The 14064-nt window shown below is 39.5% G+C and overlaps 2 protein-coding genes across 3 annotated transcripts in view; both read left to right on the plus strand.

The window, feature by feature from the left end:
* Window positions 1–1516: 1516 nt before the first annotated feature.
* Window positions 1517–7535, plus strand: LOC116842306 (major myo-inositol transporter IolT-like). The gene is made up of 9 exons (XM_032811315.1): window positions 1517–1541; window positions 1833–1995; window positions 2355–2474; window positions 3049–3222; window positions 3517–3693; window positions 4148–4386; window positions 6683–6842; window positions 7067–7152; window positions 7244–7535. Exons 1-9 carry the CDS (start codon window positions 1517–1519, stop codon window positions 7300–7302), a joined length of 1203 nt encoding a protein of 400 aa, XP_032667206.1. The 3' UTR covers window positions 7303–7535.
* A 618-nt stretch (window positions 7536–8153) lies between these two features.
* Window positions 8154–14064, plus strand: part of LOC116842305 — a 15055-nt gene continuing 9144 nt past the window's right edge. For both annotated transcript variants that reach the window (XM_032811313.1, XM_032811314.1), the window contains exons 1-4: window positions 8154–11341; window positions 11533–11684; window positions 12960–13226; window positions 13400–13556. In XM_032811313.1, the coding sequence (XP_032667204.1) occupies window positions 10303–11341; window positions 11533–11684; window positions 12960–13226; window positions 13400–13556 (1615 nt within the window). In that variant the 5' untranslated portion in view covers window positions 8154–10302. The remainder of the gene's footprint in view (window positions 11342–11532; window positions 11685–12959; window positions 13227–13399; window positions 13557–14064) is intronic.

Here is a 14064-nt window from a genome sequence, read left to right on the forward strand (position 1 = left end):
TATCCTTAAAATAAGTATTATCTCTCCGCTGTCGTCGCTTATTATTCAAACCTGACTTATTTTAATGAAAATAAGTCTTGTCGAAGAAGTCGATCTCACTTACGAATATGTTACTTCCCTCGGCGCCGGCAAGAATAAAATGTCTGATCCGCTATCAAGTAGATAACTATTTCAAAGTTGTCAAATAGTACTACTAAAAATTAAAGGTGTGTTTTGCTTAGTCGTATCACGTCTTCTATATCTCGTGGAGTTCCGAGATGCGGTCGCAGTTACATTTGCTATTACCAAATTAATTTTTTACATTTTTTAACTGTAATATTATTCCGATTTTAATGAAACTCGGGGGAAAGTATCTATGTTCTAAAAGAACTATTTCGCGATTTTATATATGTTCTACTTAAAATAAATACTAGAAAAAAGCACATGAACAACATACTCTTGGGGTCATCGAAATCTCCTCTACATAATCTAGCTTTAGAATACAATGCATTTCAACAACAAATCGAAGACTTTGAATCAACTTTATATTTTGTGTTACTATCTTAGACAACATAATATCTAAACATATGACATCTTAAAGATGATCTTTAAGATGCCTTAAAGACATTTATATGTAAATCGTCTAAAAAACATCTTAAAAATGATCTCTAAGATGTCTTATGTCCCGATTTTAGACATTATGTTCTCTGGGTATGTGACAATGTCAATATGTAAGAAAATGATAAGTAAATAAATATATGGGGTAATACATATATTGGGCAATGTAAACAAGATCAATTTTTACCGAAGCTACAATGTACTGAAGTTTGATAGGAATGTCAACTTTCACTTTGTCGCATTTTGATATCAATTAATTATTAGTATCTTTTATAATTGTTATAATTGATAATAATTTAGCCTAAAGATTCTTTTTTCGCCCACGTTATGCTGTGCAACCGAATTGCGATCAAGCTTGATTTTGCATTTTTCGTTTTCGATTAAATAATTGATTGACATTTCGACTGATAACTATAACCAATTCACTGACGAGTTGTCCGTATATATTTGCGAAGTCAAATTGTTATATTATTCTTCCAAGTGGCATGAGTAATGAGTACGAAGCCGCAATAGCGGAAGCAGGTAAGGACATTGAATAAACATAATTATCTTAAGCAAAATAACTTATATCTCACGAAAGTTTATATGATCGTGGTTATGATATTTTCTAAGTAGTGTGTGACATGTGTGTGAGAAGATATCATATATTACATTAACACAATATCATAATTATCTTATTTTTCATTTTGGAGTTTAAGTTTCTTTTCGAATGTATTAGAAAAATCGTGTACGTATGATTGCGTATCTTATTTAATGGACGAAAATCCTTTCAATTCACACAGGATGGGGTATTTATCATTACTTCCTTATCGTCCTATCTGGTTTGCTGTCACTAGCAGAAGCAACCACTTCCTTGACCGTTCCCATCGTGGCATCGTTTTTAGTATGTGATTTCAAGCTCAACAAGGATCAAGCTTCCATGCCCGTCGCTACTTCCAGTTTCGGTATATGTTTATACCAAAACGTAGTTTTAATGCTAAATTATCGAAATATCAAGTTATTCTACATCAAAGTATAATTCAAGTAAATTATATTAATAATATTATTACTTGATTGATTTTTTTTTCAACGTACAGAGAAAAAATATCTCAAAAGATATATTGTTACAATGTTTCACTTTTACGTGAAAATTAAATGTATTTTTTATAATAGTGTGCATTATAAAAGACAGCTCACATACACGCAACATTAGAAGTTGAATTAATTTGTATATTTTAATAACATTTATCGCATAGGCATGGCAGCAGGCGCATTCCTGTTCGGATCTATATCAGACACTGCTGGTCGTAAAAAATCGATTGCGGTTTCCACGAGCATTATATTCTGCGCCTCAGCCAGCCTGTCCTTCGCGCAAACTAATTTTCTAATAAACCTATCCGTATTCATATTGGGATTAGGGTGAGATTTCATTTCTTTATGATGCATACGGCTAAAAACAATCGAAATAGTCCGATAAATTTCATTATGATAAACTAATTTGATAACAATGCTAAATGCTTTATAAGATATTTCCTTTAACTTTTCTTTAGTGTATTTAATGTATTACAGATGCTTGCTTATCACATAGTCGCCTTTTTTTAAAAGCCAATGTTTCTGTTTACAATTTGTTTACGTCATATGAGAAAACGAGAATTTCGCGGAAACCGCGTTAAGTGTAACGTTTATTATTACGCGCACATTAAAAATAAGCGTTCACCTAATTTGTAATTGCATGATTAATAATTATATCACACATAAGTTTTCGTATATTGGTGTAGAGTGGCCGGCAATAACACTGTTCTGAGAGTGTATCTGATCGAGTGTCTGTCGATGAGAAAGAGAGGAACTTGTTTAGCAGTGATCGATACATTATGGGTGATCGGCTACTTAACAGCTTTAGGTAACAAGATGAATTACGTGAAAATTTTTTAATCAATATCAAACGTAATATCATATTATTCGATCATTGACAATAACGTGATATACTATTTTCTTGAACATTTTTTTATTGAAGGAACGATCCAATTAACATGATAAATTACATTTAAGAATTGTTTCTTTTGGCCAGTTTACTCAAAAGAACAACTCTGAGAATTGTCGCGTTTCTGTAATTCAGTTTTGATGTATAATTTCGATTAAATTTTACAAACAATTCATACTTTTATATAAATTTTTCTTATAGATTTCTTCTCTGTAAATCTGTGGAATATTTCTGTAGATAGTCTTATATGCGCTGAGAGAAAGAATATCTAAAAAAATAATAAATATTATATTTATTTTTTTTCATATAGGACTTTAGTAAATATAACTTTCTCTGATATAAACGATGCCATATAGTCTAAATGAAGAGAAACTTGATATTTTGGCAAGGAAACATTTACACGTGTTTGGTATGACTTGAGGTGTTTCCTGGTCCTTGATGCCCTCCGCGATACGCATGATGGGCAAGCAGTTCCGACCGAGTTCCTGGCGGGTCCTCGTCATTCTCTACGGCGTGCCGAGTCTGGTGATCGCCTGCGCCTCAGGGCTTCTACCTTCGAGTCCTCGGTACTCGCTGTACCGTCGGAAGCCGAGACAAGCGCTCGCAGTGCTGCGACAGATGTACGCCATCAATAATTCGAAACACGCCGATACCTACCCGGTACGGCGACCCGTTCTTCACTCCATTGAAGAACTTGTTACTTCCTGTTACTTCCTCGTCCATTCAATCTTCATCTGCTATCTGCGGACAAGGATGAGGAAACTAATCGACTAGACTAGCGCGACTGTCGTCCAGCAAGAAGACATTCGTCAAGCTAGATAAAGAATGAATATATTAACTGTTAATTTTTTTCCTAGGCGGGGACACATATGTTGATTGATTTTTTTACCGGCACATTTATGTGATTTATTCCGTGACGATTTCTTCACTGTTTGAGAATTCCTGACTATTTAGCCTAGAAATTTAGAAAACTGCGTACGTCCGGACGAGGGAACTAATCAGGACAGTGACGATTTCGTGGATAGACTTCAAGGATACTTCACGAAAACTTGGAAACGAATCTGTCGAATACACAAGTCTCCATATAAGCGAACGACATTGTGTGGAGTATTGGCGTGTCTTTTGCACTTTCCTGGGTAACAAGAAGAAAAATGTTTTTTTAATCTCTTTCATTTTTTAATATAAATCTTTTTCCCCAAATCGAAGATTGTTTCTGAATCTTTCACTTCTTGTTGACTTTTTATAAATGTTGAGGCTTTCCCGAAATCTCCTCAGCTAGATTTATACTCATTTTCACTTTCTGTTTCATCACTGAGTTCATAATCGTCAAAAGATCTAGAAGAAAAATCAGATATATGTTCAGCAATGCACTCCAGCTCCTTCTGGCTTAAAATTCTTCTCTTCATTTTATGAATCAATACTGAAATAAAAATATGTTCATCAACCCTTATAGAAATATCATACTAAGAATCATTGATAATTACTTATTTTCAGTATTAAAAATACTGGATAATAAGTAATTATCAATGATCCTTAGTATGATATTTCTATAAGGGAACAGAGCTATTGATCACAAAAACGATGTTTAAGATTCGCTTGGCTCGCCCTGTGGAATACACACGTGCTCCAGGAACTGGAAAAGAACACTGTCGATGAAAACGGCACGTGCAACGTGAGCTTCCAGAACGTGGTATTAGGTTTTTTGCAAAACTGCGATCAGATGAACGAGGATCGTTTCTACCTGCTATTGCTGGTATCGCTGGGCTACGTGTTAGGAGAGTTGTTGCTTATTATCGGGATCGACGTCGTCGGCAGAAAACCGTATCTAAGTAAGCGTAGCTAAGTAAGCAATAAATGATCGTGATACTACATCGAAAAAAAAGTATTTGAAAATTTATTTGTGGGATAAAAGTTTATTTCGTAGAAATAAATTTTATATCCTACAAATAAATTTTTACGTATTTTCTTCTCAGTGTATTACGATTCTTAAAAGTCTCTCAAAACTTCATAATTTGTACGTGAAACATTTTTTTTCTAACGCAACAATCGATTTAGAATCGTAACTCTTTTTCTTAATCTTAACATTATACGGTTTTTCAATCTTAATATTGCACGGTTTAAAATATTGTTTATTGTTAGTATTATTACTACACTGACATGCGCACGCACACATACATATTGTAGTATTTATTTTAATAATCTCAATAAAATCATGATAATAATATTATATGTGCAATTTAAAATATTATATAACATATTAATATTACTAGATATTACTACACACGCTGCATATACCCTATTTTAATTCGATATCCATCTTAATAATGTTTTTCTTAATAATAATTTTATATCTTTAATATCTATCTTAATAAAAAACCTTAATAAAAATCTACTGCTATATGTAATAATAAATTTTTTTAATTACTTTTTCTTTTCTTCCCAGTAAACAACATACACTGCGAGTATCAATAACATGAAATCGATGTTATGAATGTCCTACGCAACAATGTAACTATTACATAACACTGTGAGACATTATAACATTGATGTTATGTTATTGATGGTTGGTGTGTTTACTAAGTTCTAACCAATAAAGTTATTATTACTCTCTTAAAATGAATCAGCCAAACATCACTGAAAAAAGTGAATATATACTGATTGCAGTTATAAGTACCAGGTCTGTAAATATGAAACCAGAATTTGCCCATAGATGGCCCTAGCTGTCAATGTAGTTACCGTCAAACCGCGTCATTGGCGCCATTTCCTTGTTGACATCTCTGACAAAGATTTTCAACTTACAACAATACAAGTTTCATACAATAGCATAGTTTGTAATAGCGTTGAACATGTCGAATTTTGTGCCTGGAAACTACGATTTGCGGACAGCATTGATTTTCTGTTACCATTTGAAGAAAACTGCTGCAGAATCGCATCGAATGCTTGTCGAAGCTTACGGTGAGCATGCTCTTGGTAAATCACAATGCTTTGAGTGATTTAAAAAATTCAAAAGTGGCGATTTTGACGTGAGAAACGAAGAACGTGGAAGACCACCGAAAAAGTTTGAAGACAGCGAATTGCAAGCATTGTTGGATGAGGATGACACTCAAACGCAATAACAACTCGCGGATCAATTAAATGTGACACGAGAAGCCGTCTCCATACGTTTGAAAGCCATGGGAAAGATCCAGAAGATGGGAAAATGGGTTCCACATGAACTGAATGAAAGACAGCAGGAAAACCGAAAAACCACTTGCGAAATGCTGCTCGCCAGGTACAAAAGAAAGTCATTTCTCCATCGAATTGTGACTGGCGATGAAAAGTGGATATATTTTGAGAATCCTAAGCGTAAAAGATCATGGGTAACTCCAGGCGAACCATCGACATCGACTGCAAGGCCAAATCGCTATGGACGGAAGACAATGCTCTGTGTTTGGTGGGATCAGAAGGGTGTGATCTATTATGAGCTGCTAAAACCTGGCCAAACCGTTAATACTGAACGCTACCGACAACAAATGATCGATTTGAATCAAGCTTTGCGTGAAAAACGACCAGAATATAAAAAAAGGCAACACAAAGTGATTTTGCTTCATGATAATGCACCATCACACATATCAAAACTGGTCAAGGAAACGATTGAGGCGTTTAGTTGCGAAATACTTTCGCATGCGGCTTACTCACCAGACTTGGCTCCGTCCGATTACTATTTATTTGCATCAATGGGACACGCACTTGCTAAGCAACGCTTCACTTCTTACGAAAATGTACGAAAATGGCTCGATGACTGGTTTGCCTCAAAAGAGCAACAGTTTTTTTGGCGTGGCATCTACAAATTGTCAGACAGGTGGGAAAAATGTATAGCTAGCGATGGGCAATATTTCGAATAAAATATTTTTTATCATTTTCATACAATAAACATGTATTTTCTATACAAAAATTCATATTCATATTCAAATTCGGTTTCATATTTACATACCTGATATAGCATTGAAAGTGCTCAATGCTATACTCATAACTGATATCAGTGACTATTCACTGATTCACTTTAAGAGAGTACCGTTCTCATTATTATTTGGAACCACGATTATCTTGATATTCGCGCGGAACTTTTTTTTCAACTGCTTCCAGTATCTTCTGGAATAGTAGGCGGCGTGGCCACGCTCGCGCTTATTTTCCGAATGCACCACGCACCTCGCGTAGTCCTCTCGTCGGTTTTCCTGGCCGCTTACGCGATCGGACGCACGACGACGTGCGTTTCGCTGATGGAGAATTATCCGACCGCTCTGAGGTAGGTCGTGTGATGAAGCCAAATGCGTTCCACGCGTCTGGTTGATCTCACAAGGAGAGGAACAGAACCTTTTACTGATTTTGATCGACTTGAATTAATGATCTTCTTGTTTTATATCTTAGTAAACATTATCAATAATAATCTAATGTAAAATGACTTTAAATTTATCGTTTAAGCGATGCGGACGCAAGATATGAAATCCGGTGGTTTCTGGTACGTTTCAGAGGCACGACGATGGGCCTGACAAAAATACTTCCACATTTGGCAGTCTCGGCGACGCTGCACCTCCCGACGACGACTTGCTCGCTAACATTGATCGTCGCGTCCGTTTCTCTGATGGGTACGAGAAAGTGATTGTTATCCGCTCGATTCGCTCTTACTGAGTACTGAACATGTCGCAGGTGCAGCCTTTGTGATGCTACCGGTGCTCGATTTAACCAGGTTACCGATGAAGGAGTAACACACGCTTCCGGACATGTGCTTCCGGTCGGTATAAGTATACGCACATGTATCTATAATGATTCACTTTATGCGGACGGCAACATCGCTGTACCTTGCTCAAATAAAATTCTGATCTGGCGCAACGTCTCTTTCGTCACGCAAACTTCCACCGAAACTGACAACTTGCCATATTACACCCCCTATTAAATATCTCGTTGATCATGTGTTTAATTGAAATCTAATTAACACGAAACCAACGTATATTTCCAAGTACCAATTTAATTCTTAAACTACAAAGGATGGGATCAAGAGTGGCCTCATTCAGTATATATTTTTCAATGCAATTCATTGAAACTGTGATATGTTTGTGCCAATGTCAGATACTACATTGAAACTATTCTTATGCAATAAAAAAATGTGTTCTTGTTAGGTCGCCGTTTATTTATCCTGATACAAATTTTAATACGTAGTAAAGAACTTTTACGTGTACTTAAAGAAAATATAAAATTGCAAAAGATGTTTTCTTAATCTTTTGAAGCTAAACGACCTTTACTTTTCGGATTACTCGTATTTTCCCGCGGGTATACCTAAGTTGCGACGTCGATGCCTCACACGGTATCGCCTCGCGCCGTAATCATTCCGCGCCGCTTATAAATAAGGGCCGAACGGACGCGTCTTCCCGCCGCCGTCTATTTTCGACGGGAACAGGAAGAACCCTCGCTCGTACTCGCGCAGACTCTCGCGGCTGGCGGCGGCGGCGGCGTCGCGACGCCTTTGCAACTCGCGCGTACTCACGTACACACGCGCACATAGACGGACGCCCTCTCGCGCACACACGCGGCTCGCATCCGTCGTAAATACGAACGGCAAATGCTCGTCACCGAAAATAATCGGGCGCTATCGCCGAAGTCGCGAGACGCGCCGCGAGTCCGACGAGCTTCTCGAAGAGGCGACCTCACGGGGTCGCATGGGCGGATTCTCGTCGCTTCTCGGAGGCTAGAGCGATCGAGAGTGCTGTCGCGTTTCGAACACGAGAAAGATTTTGCAAACGGCGATCGCGCGTGTGCGGAAATAAACAGAATCTTTCCGAAAGATCGCGATTCGCGTGGATGTAGGCGCAACCAAAAGACGAAGACTTCTAGTTCTGTGTAGCGCTGATGTGCGCGTGTGTGTGAATAAACGTAGTAAAAAGTAACAAGTTCGCAGCATGTATTGCTTAATAAGTGAACTTTTGCAATTAGTAAAAAAGACGGACACGGTTGGGCTACGTGTCACTCGCTCCTCCGCATATAAGTAAAACGAGGTGGGGGAAATTTGGGCGGACCACAACAAAGGAGTCATGCCTTGCGAAACGAAGATGGTCCTGACTTGCGTAAGCCAGTCGACAGTCAGTTCGACGCTGTTGCAATAAATATTTGGACGATTGAAAAGTCTCCAGTGGGTTTCAACGTAATTCAAAGAACTGAGGAAGGAAGTGACGAACGAAATCCAAGAGGGAAATTAATTTTGCGCTTTTCCGATTCTCGTGGTGAAGAGCGAAAACGGATCAGAGGGACACACGCTGATGCGTTCGAGCGCATTCTTCATAATATTTACACGATTGGATGTTTATGAGAGGAATCAACACTCCACTTGTACGGTCAATTTATAGAACGTTGCATTTGCGTTTACTGACGCGCGTAGAAACGGATTCACGAGCGGTTATGGAACGGAGATATTCCGAGTGGGATACTCTCAAACGCGTTCGTGCGTAATGCGCGGCGCAAAAAGATATGTGGCAAGAATTTGCCGAGCGAAGAAGCTCACGGCTTAATACGCGATCTTAATGTACGTCGTAGACGAATTGGTAAACGAAAACAATGGTGATCTGACGGGAACATCGTCAATATAGAAATTTCGTTTACGATTCTGTGAACATCCCTCTCGAAGAGAACATAGTGAAGGCAGGAGGAAGAAAATATATCCAAATCTCGGGGATTCTCGCCGGAATCCGAATTATCCGAATTTTATGAGTGCAGAATGCTATATGTCGTAAGCAAATCGGTAAACAAAGACATCTGACAAAACAAGAACACTGTCAATATCGAAATCTCTTTTACGATTCTTTGAGCATCCCTTTCTTCTCCCCCAAAACATCAAAGTCAGGGGGATGAAAATATTCAAATCCTGAAAATTCTTTCTAAAATTCCAATTTTACATAGATAAATCGGCAAACAAAGATAGTAATTATCTGACAACACAGGAAGATTGTCAATATCAAAATTTCGCTTCTGGTTCTTTGACTCTCTCCTTAAGTAACACATTAATTATTCAACTCTCCAGAGGTTCTCTCCAGAATCCGAGTTTTAAATATTGTAGACAAGTTGATGAACAAATACATCTAACAACACGAGAACATTGTCAATTTTCAAAGTTCAGCTCATGGTTCTTTGACCATTCCCTCAAGTAACAAACCAGAAACGGGAAGAAAGTAACTATTCAACTCTCAGAGATTCCCTCCAGAATCTGAGTTTTAAACACCTTAGATAAATTGGTAAACAAAAACAGTGGTCATCTGACAACACGAGGACATTTTTAATATCGACATTTCATCCATGATCCTTTGACTATTGCTCTCAAGTAATAAAGTGCAAGAAAAGTAACTATCCAAACTCTTAAAATTCTTCAGAATCCGACTTTTATACGTTATAAACATATCAATAAACAAAGACAGTGATTAACTAACAAATCTTCAATATCGAAGTTCCATTCATTGCTCTTTTTGATCATCCCCTTCAAGTGTAAATCCCTCAACAAAGTTGAGGGATCCCTTAAAAGACGGGAGAAAAAATACTATTCAACTTCCAGAGATTCTCTTCAGAATCCGAGTGTTATCAGTATCGTACCAAGTATTGCAGCATCACCTCGGAACCCACATAAAAAAGATGACACCACAAGGTCTCCGTCCTCTGTTAAATATTAGTCGCTAAATCTTGAAGAACGTTTAAATTCCACGTCGCACGCCCAACTATAAGATCCAATGGCGGAGGATAACACACACCAAGTCGAGGAACACAGCGTGTTCGACGTCGAGAGGAAGCTCGACAGATCGAGTGGCTGTCGTCCACGAGACCAACGCGCTCTCAGAGTCAAGGACAAGCTCGAAGAGGGTCGACTTCCGACCCCGCCGCCTCTGCCGGACGCACAATGCCCGCGGTTCGCTCGGGATCGCGGGATGCCCGGGTCTCGGGCCACCGGCCGGCCGGACGAAGAGGAAGAAGAGGAGGACCTGGTGGCTTACCTCAGCGAGCTGGGTGCGTCTCCAGTCGAGGGTCACTCGTTCGACTACGACACGCCGAACTCGGCGACTTCGGCGATGGGCGTCGCGGCTGGTCCCTTCGCCGAGGAGGCCTTCGAGCACTTGGACCGGCTGTGCGCGTTGACAGAGCAGATCCTGGAGCTGCGTGACCGCAGTTCCAAGCAGTTCCGGCGCGTGCGAGGGCTGGAGCGCGTCAAGGCGCTCAGGAATGCCGATCGCCGGCTGGAGACGGCCTTGGCGAACGACGAAGAGCTGCTCGGCGACTTCCCAGACGAGGACACCGGCTTCGCCGAGTCGTTGTTGGACGCGATGTTGTCCAATTGCCGCGACCCGCCGGCGCAGAGGAGGAACGAGCGTTCCAGTGTGCGCTCGCCGTCGTCGAGACAACGGAGCCGGTCGCTCGCCCTCGCCGAGCAAACCCTGACCGGCACGTCCAACGTGCCCGTCGATCGCGCCGATGCGGATAAGAGGACTGTGAGGAACGCGGTCCGCAATGGCGGCCCCAAGGTCAGCAAGTGGACCAGAGTGAAGGCGGCCTTCAAATGGGAACGTGCCTGTACCAACGATCTCGCGGAGATCGCGGAATCAAGCACTGCGACTCCGACGACACCCACGACGAGGTATCTGAGGATCCCGGATGTCACTGCCGGCAGCTGGAGCGGATCAGCTTTGTCGGCCTGCACCAGCGAGCTCTCGAGCCCATCCACGCCGATCGGCAGAGTATCTCCTACGTCGTCGTCCAACGAGGAGGTTTTCGACGGTAAGGACATGTCTCTTGGTTTATATCCTCTTTTTACAGGAATCAGTGTTGAAGATTAATCGATTAATTGAAACTTTTTTTGACTAAAATGATCGACAAGTCAGTGATCAAAGCATCAATCAATTATTATGTATGTCTAAAATACAACTTTAGGAGCAGATTAACATCTTGGCTATGTTGTATGCTTGCAGAACCGCGGAAAAATATCATAAACTATCCGGATCGACAATCGCCACAAGCGAAAGATGATAGGAAGAAAGACGATCCAGATCGACACAGTAGATTATTCGATCGCGACACCTCCATCGCGGAGAACGTTGATTCCATAGAACTTCCCAATGAGGTAACTTCTCTTTTATATCAAAATAAAGTAGAGAATAGAATCGAATTGAACTCACAAAACCAATCAGAACATTGATTTAGGATCGTGTGTACACTCGAGTACACCAAAATCTCTCAGTGTAGAGAGTTTTGATAGTGCGTAGATGAGACTCGGTCTCAGACACCATGTTATAAAAGAATGGAATGAGGAAGTAATTCTGTTTACAAAGAATCTTCTGATGGCATCCGAATCTGTGTAGTTTCATTTATTTACGGATGAAGAGAGTGGGAGAGAATCTGACGCCGCGCTCATTTACACCTCATTAAAACTCCCTAAAAATAAAAATTTTTATGATCTCCAATCTTTTATGAATTTTCCAAATGTTAAAAATATTTTTCTCAGATATAATACATCTCTACTATTACGTCAACACCAAAAGAGCGCTCTTTTAGTTTAGCATAGCAAATAGTCTCTCAAAACAGTTTATCAGATGAAACATCCAACAAACTTTTACTTTTGATAAACAAAAATTTAAAACAAAGTTGTGAGTACTGTTTTAATATCCTTTTTACGATTTGCGTAACTTTTAAAAATCTTTATGAATAGTCTTATCTAAGACAGTTATTTAAAAAATCATCTGGAAAAATTTGCATTGATCATCTCATCTTTTATTTAGTTGAATCAGAAGCAAAATCATCTTCATTTCATTTAAGATCATTTTACGGATTTTCATTTTATCTTCATTTAGATGATTTTGAAATCATCTAAGGAGCAAACAAAATATGCGTACATGTATCAAAAATAACAATTTTCTGTAGAAATTTTTCTTTCTCTAAAAAAAATATAATTGCACGATTCATTGTATAAATTTATTCGGATATTTTCTCTCATTGATAATGCGATGTTATAATTCATCTCCTTCGCATATAGAGATCAATAAAACACTGTAATTCATGCTTTCCGAAATAATATCGGCCCGCTTGGTAGTTTACTGTCGTCCTCGATGGTAGGCCATCGGTAGGCGGCGGTTTGCGTTATAACGGCGTTGATAAAAGCGCTCCGCGAAATTCCTCTTCCACGACACGGCGGGTGTACAAGTGCCGACTTAAAAATATCCACCGCGGCGAGGCGCGTGCCGCGCACGACCGCGCCCGTTGAATTTCTTTGATCAATGCATGGCGAGCGTGGCCATTAACGGCTGCTGCTCCATTCCGAGCATTCGAGTCGTACGAAAGAAATAAAAAAAAAAGACAAGAGAGAAGGAAGTTAAAACACTTGTTTCCCCCTGAATGACAGGCCAGTCGCAAACCACTGATCCGCATTATATCCGATGCGGACTCAAAGATGCGTGTCGCGAACGGGAAGGACTCAGAAGTGCCGTCGAAAAGACCGACGCCGACCCTGACGATCACGATACCGTCGAACGAGGAGGAGATCAGAAGCTTGTCCTCTCCCGAGTCGATGTCACCTTTGCCCTCGAGCGCGCAGGATTCCGGCGGAAGTTCGCCTCAACGTCCCAAAACGCGTCAGGATATTCTGAGCTCGCGGGAGTTTAAGCGGCAGGTTGGCATAATTGTCTCGAGAAGCGAGCTAAAGCTTATTGCGAATTTATTTGTGAGGGAAATTCGAGATAGATAAAGAGCAAATATTCCAAATTCTTCGCTGAGGTGCTTTCATTTGCGACATTCGACTTCTGGTTTCACTCGAATATGAAAAATGTCACATCCTTGTCCCAGTACTCGACAATCGAGGAAGCGATTGCGCCGGCACCGAAGATACAGAGGCAAGATTCGAAATGGAACAAGGTCAGGCGTGCTTTTCTGACAAACGCCACCTTCAGCGTTCCCCCGAGCCCGGTTAGAGCGGTCGCCGCGCAATCGTTCGCAAACGATGGTGAGTTTGTTTGAGTGTATCGTTAGCCTTGCATATATTTCGTTGAGAGAGTAAGAATCTTATTAATGCGTAACAAAAAATTGTAGAGACCTGAACATTTTGTCATGTTAACCGCAAGAAGATACACGAAGAGAATATAGTTCTTTTTTCCTTCTTCATACAAATACTTTTCAATTTTATTTATACGTTCATAGTAGTGCAGGTGTAGACCAGTAAAGTCTGTTTTGCTAAGAAACATAGTAGATTTTTTATTAGAAATATAAAACACTCTTTAATAAAATAATTTAGCTCCTGAAATATAAGTTGCGCTTAAAATGAAAAGATAATCAATTACTGCCGAATGTCAATCTAATTCTCGGTTGCAAAATTTTTTACAGTAATTTTTATTATAACATTCTCTCCATGTAGAAAAAGTAAAGTTTTTATATTTTTATATTAAAAATTATATCTACTTTATACTTTTTTTTTTTAATTGCTTTCATACAAAATTATAAAATATGCATTCTAT

The sequence above is a fragment of the Odontomachus brunneus genome, unplaced genomic scaffold (genome assembly GCF_010583005.1).
Source record: "Odontomachus brunneus isolate Ranch 3 - 2012 unplaced genomic scaffold, Obru_v1 Obru_scaffold_024, whole genome shotgun sequence".
NCBI classification, from domain to species: Eukaryota; Metazoa; Arthropoda; class Insecta; order Hymenoptera; family Formicidae; genus Odontomachus; species Odontomachus brunneus.

What these genes read in the sequence shown, in the direction of transcription:
- LOC116842306 (XM_032811315.1), top strand. Translation starts at nt 1,517, where the DNA reads ATGCCCGTCGCTACTTCCAGTTTCG. An exon ending in GCCGATACCTACCCGGTACG is followed by an intron (nt 3,223 to 3,516) that starts GCGACCCGTTCT and finishes TATTTAGCCTAG; the next exon opens with AAATTTAGAAAACTGCGTAC. An exon ending in CGGCAGAAAACCGTATCTAA is followed by an intron (nt 4,387 to 6,682) that starts GTAAGCGTAGCT and finishes AACTGCTTCCAG; the next exon opens with TATCTTCTGGAATAGTAGGC.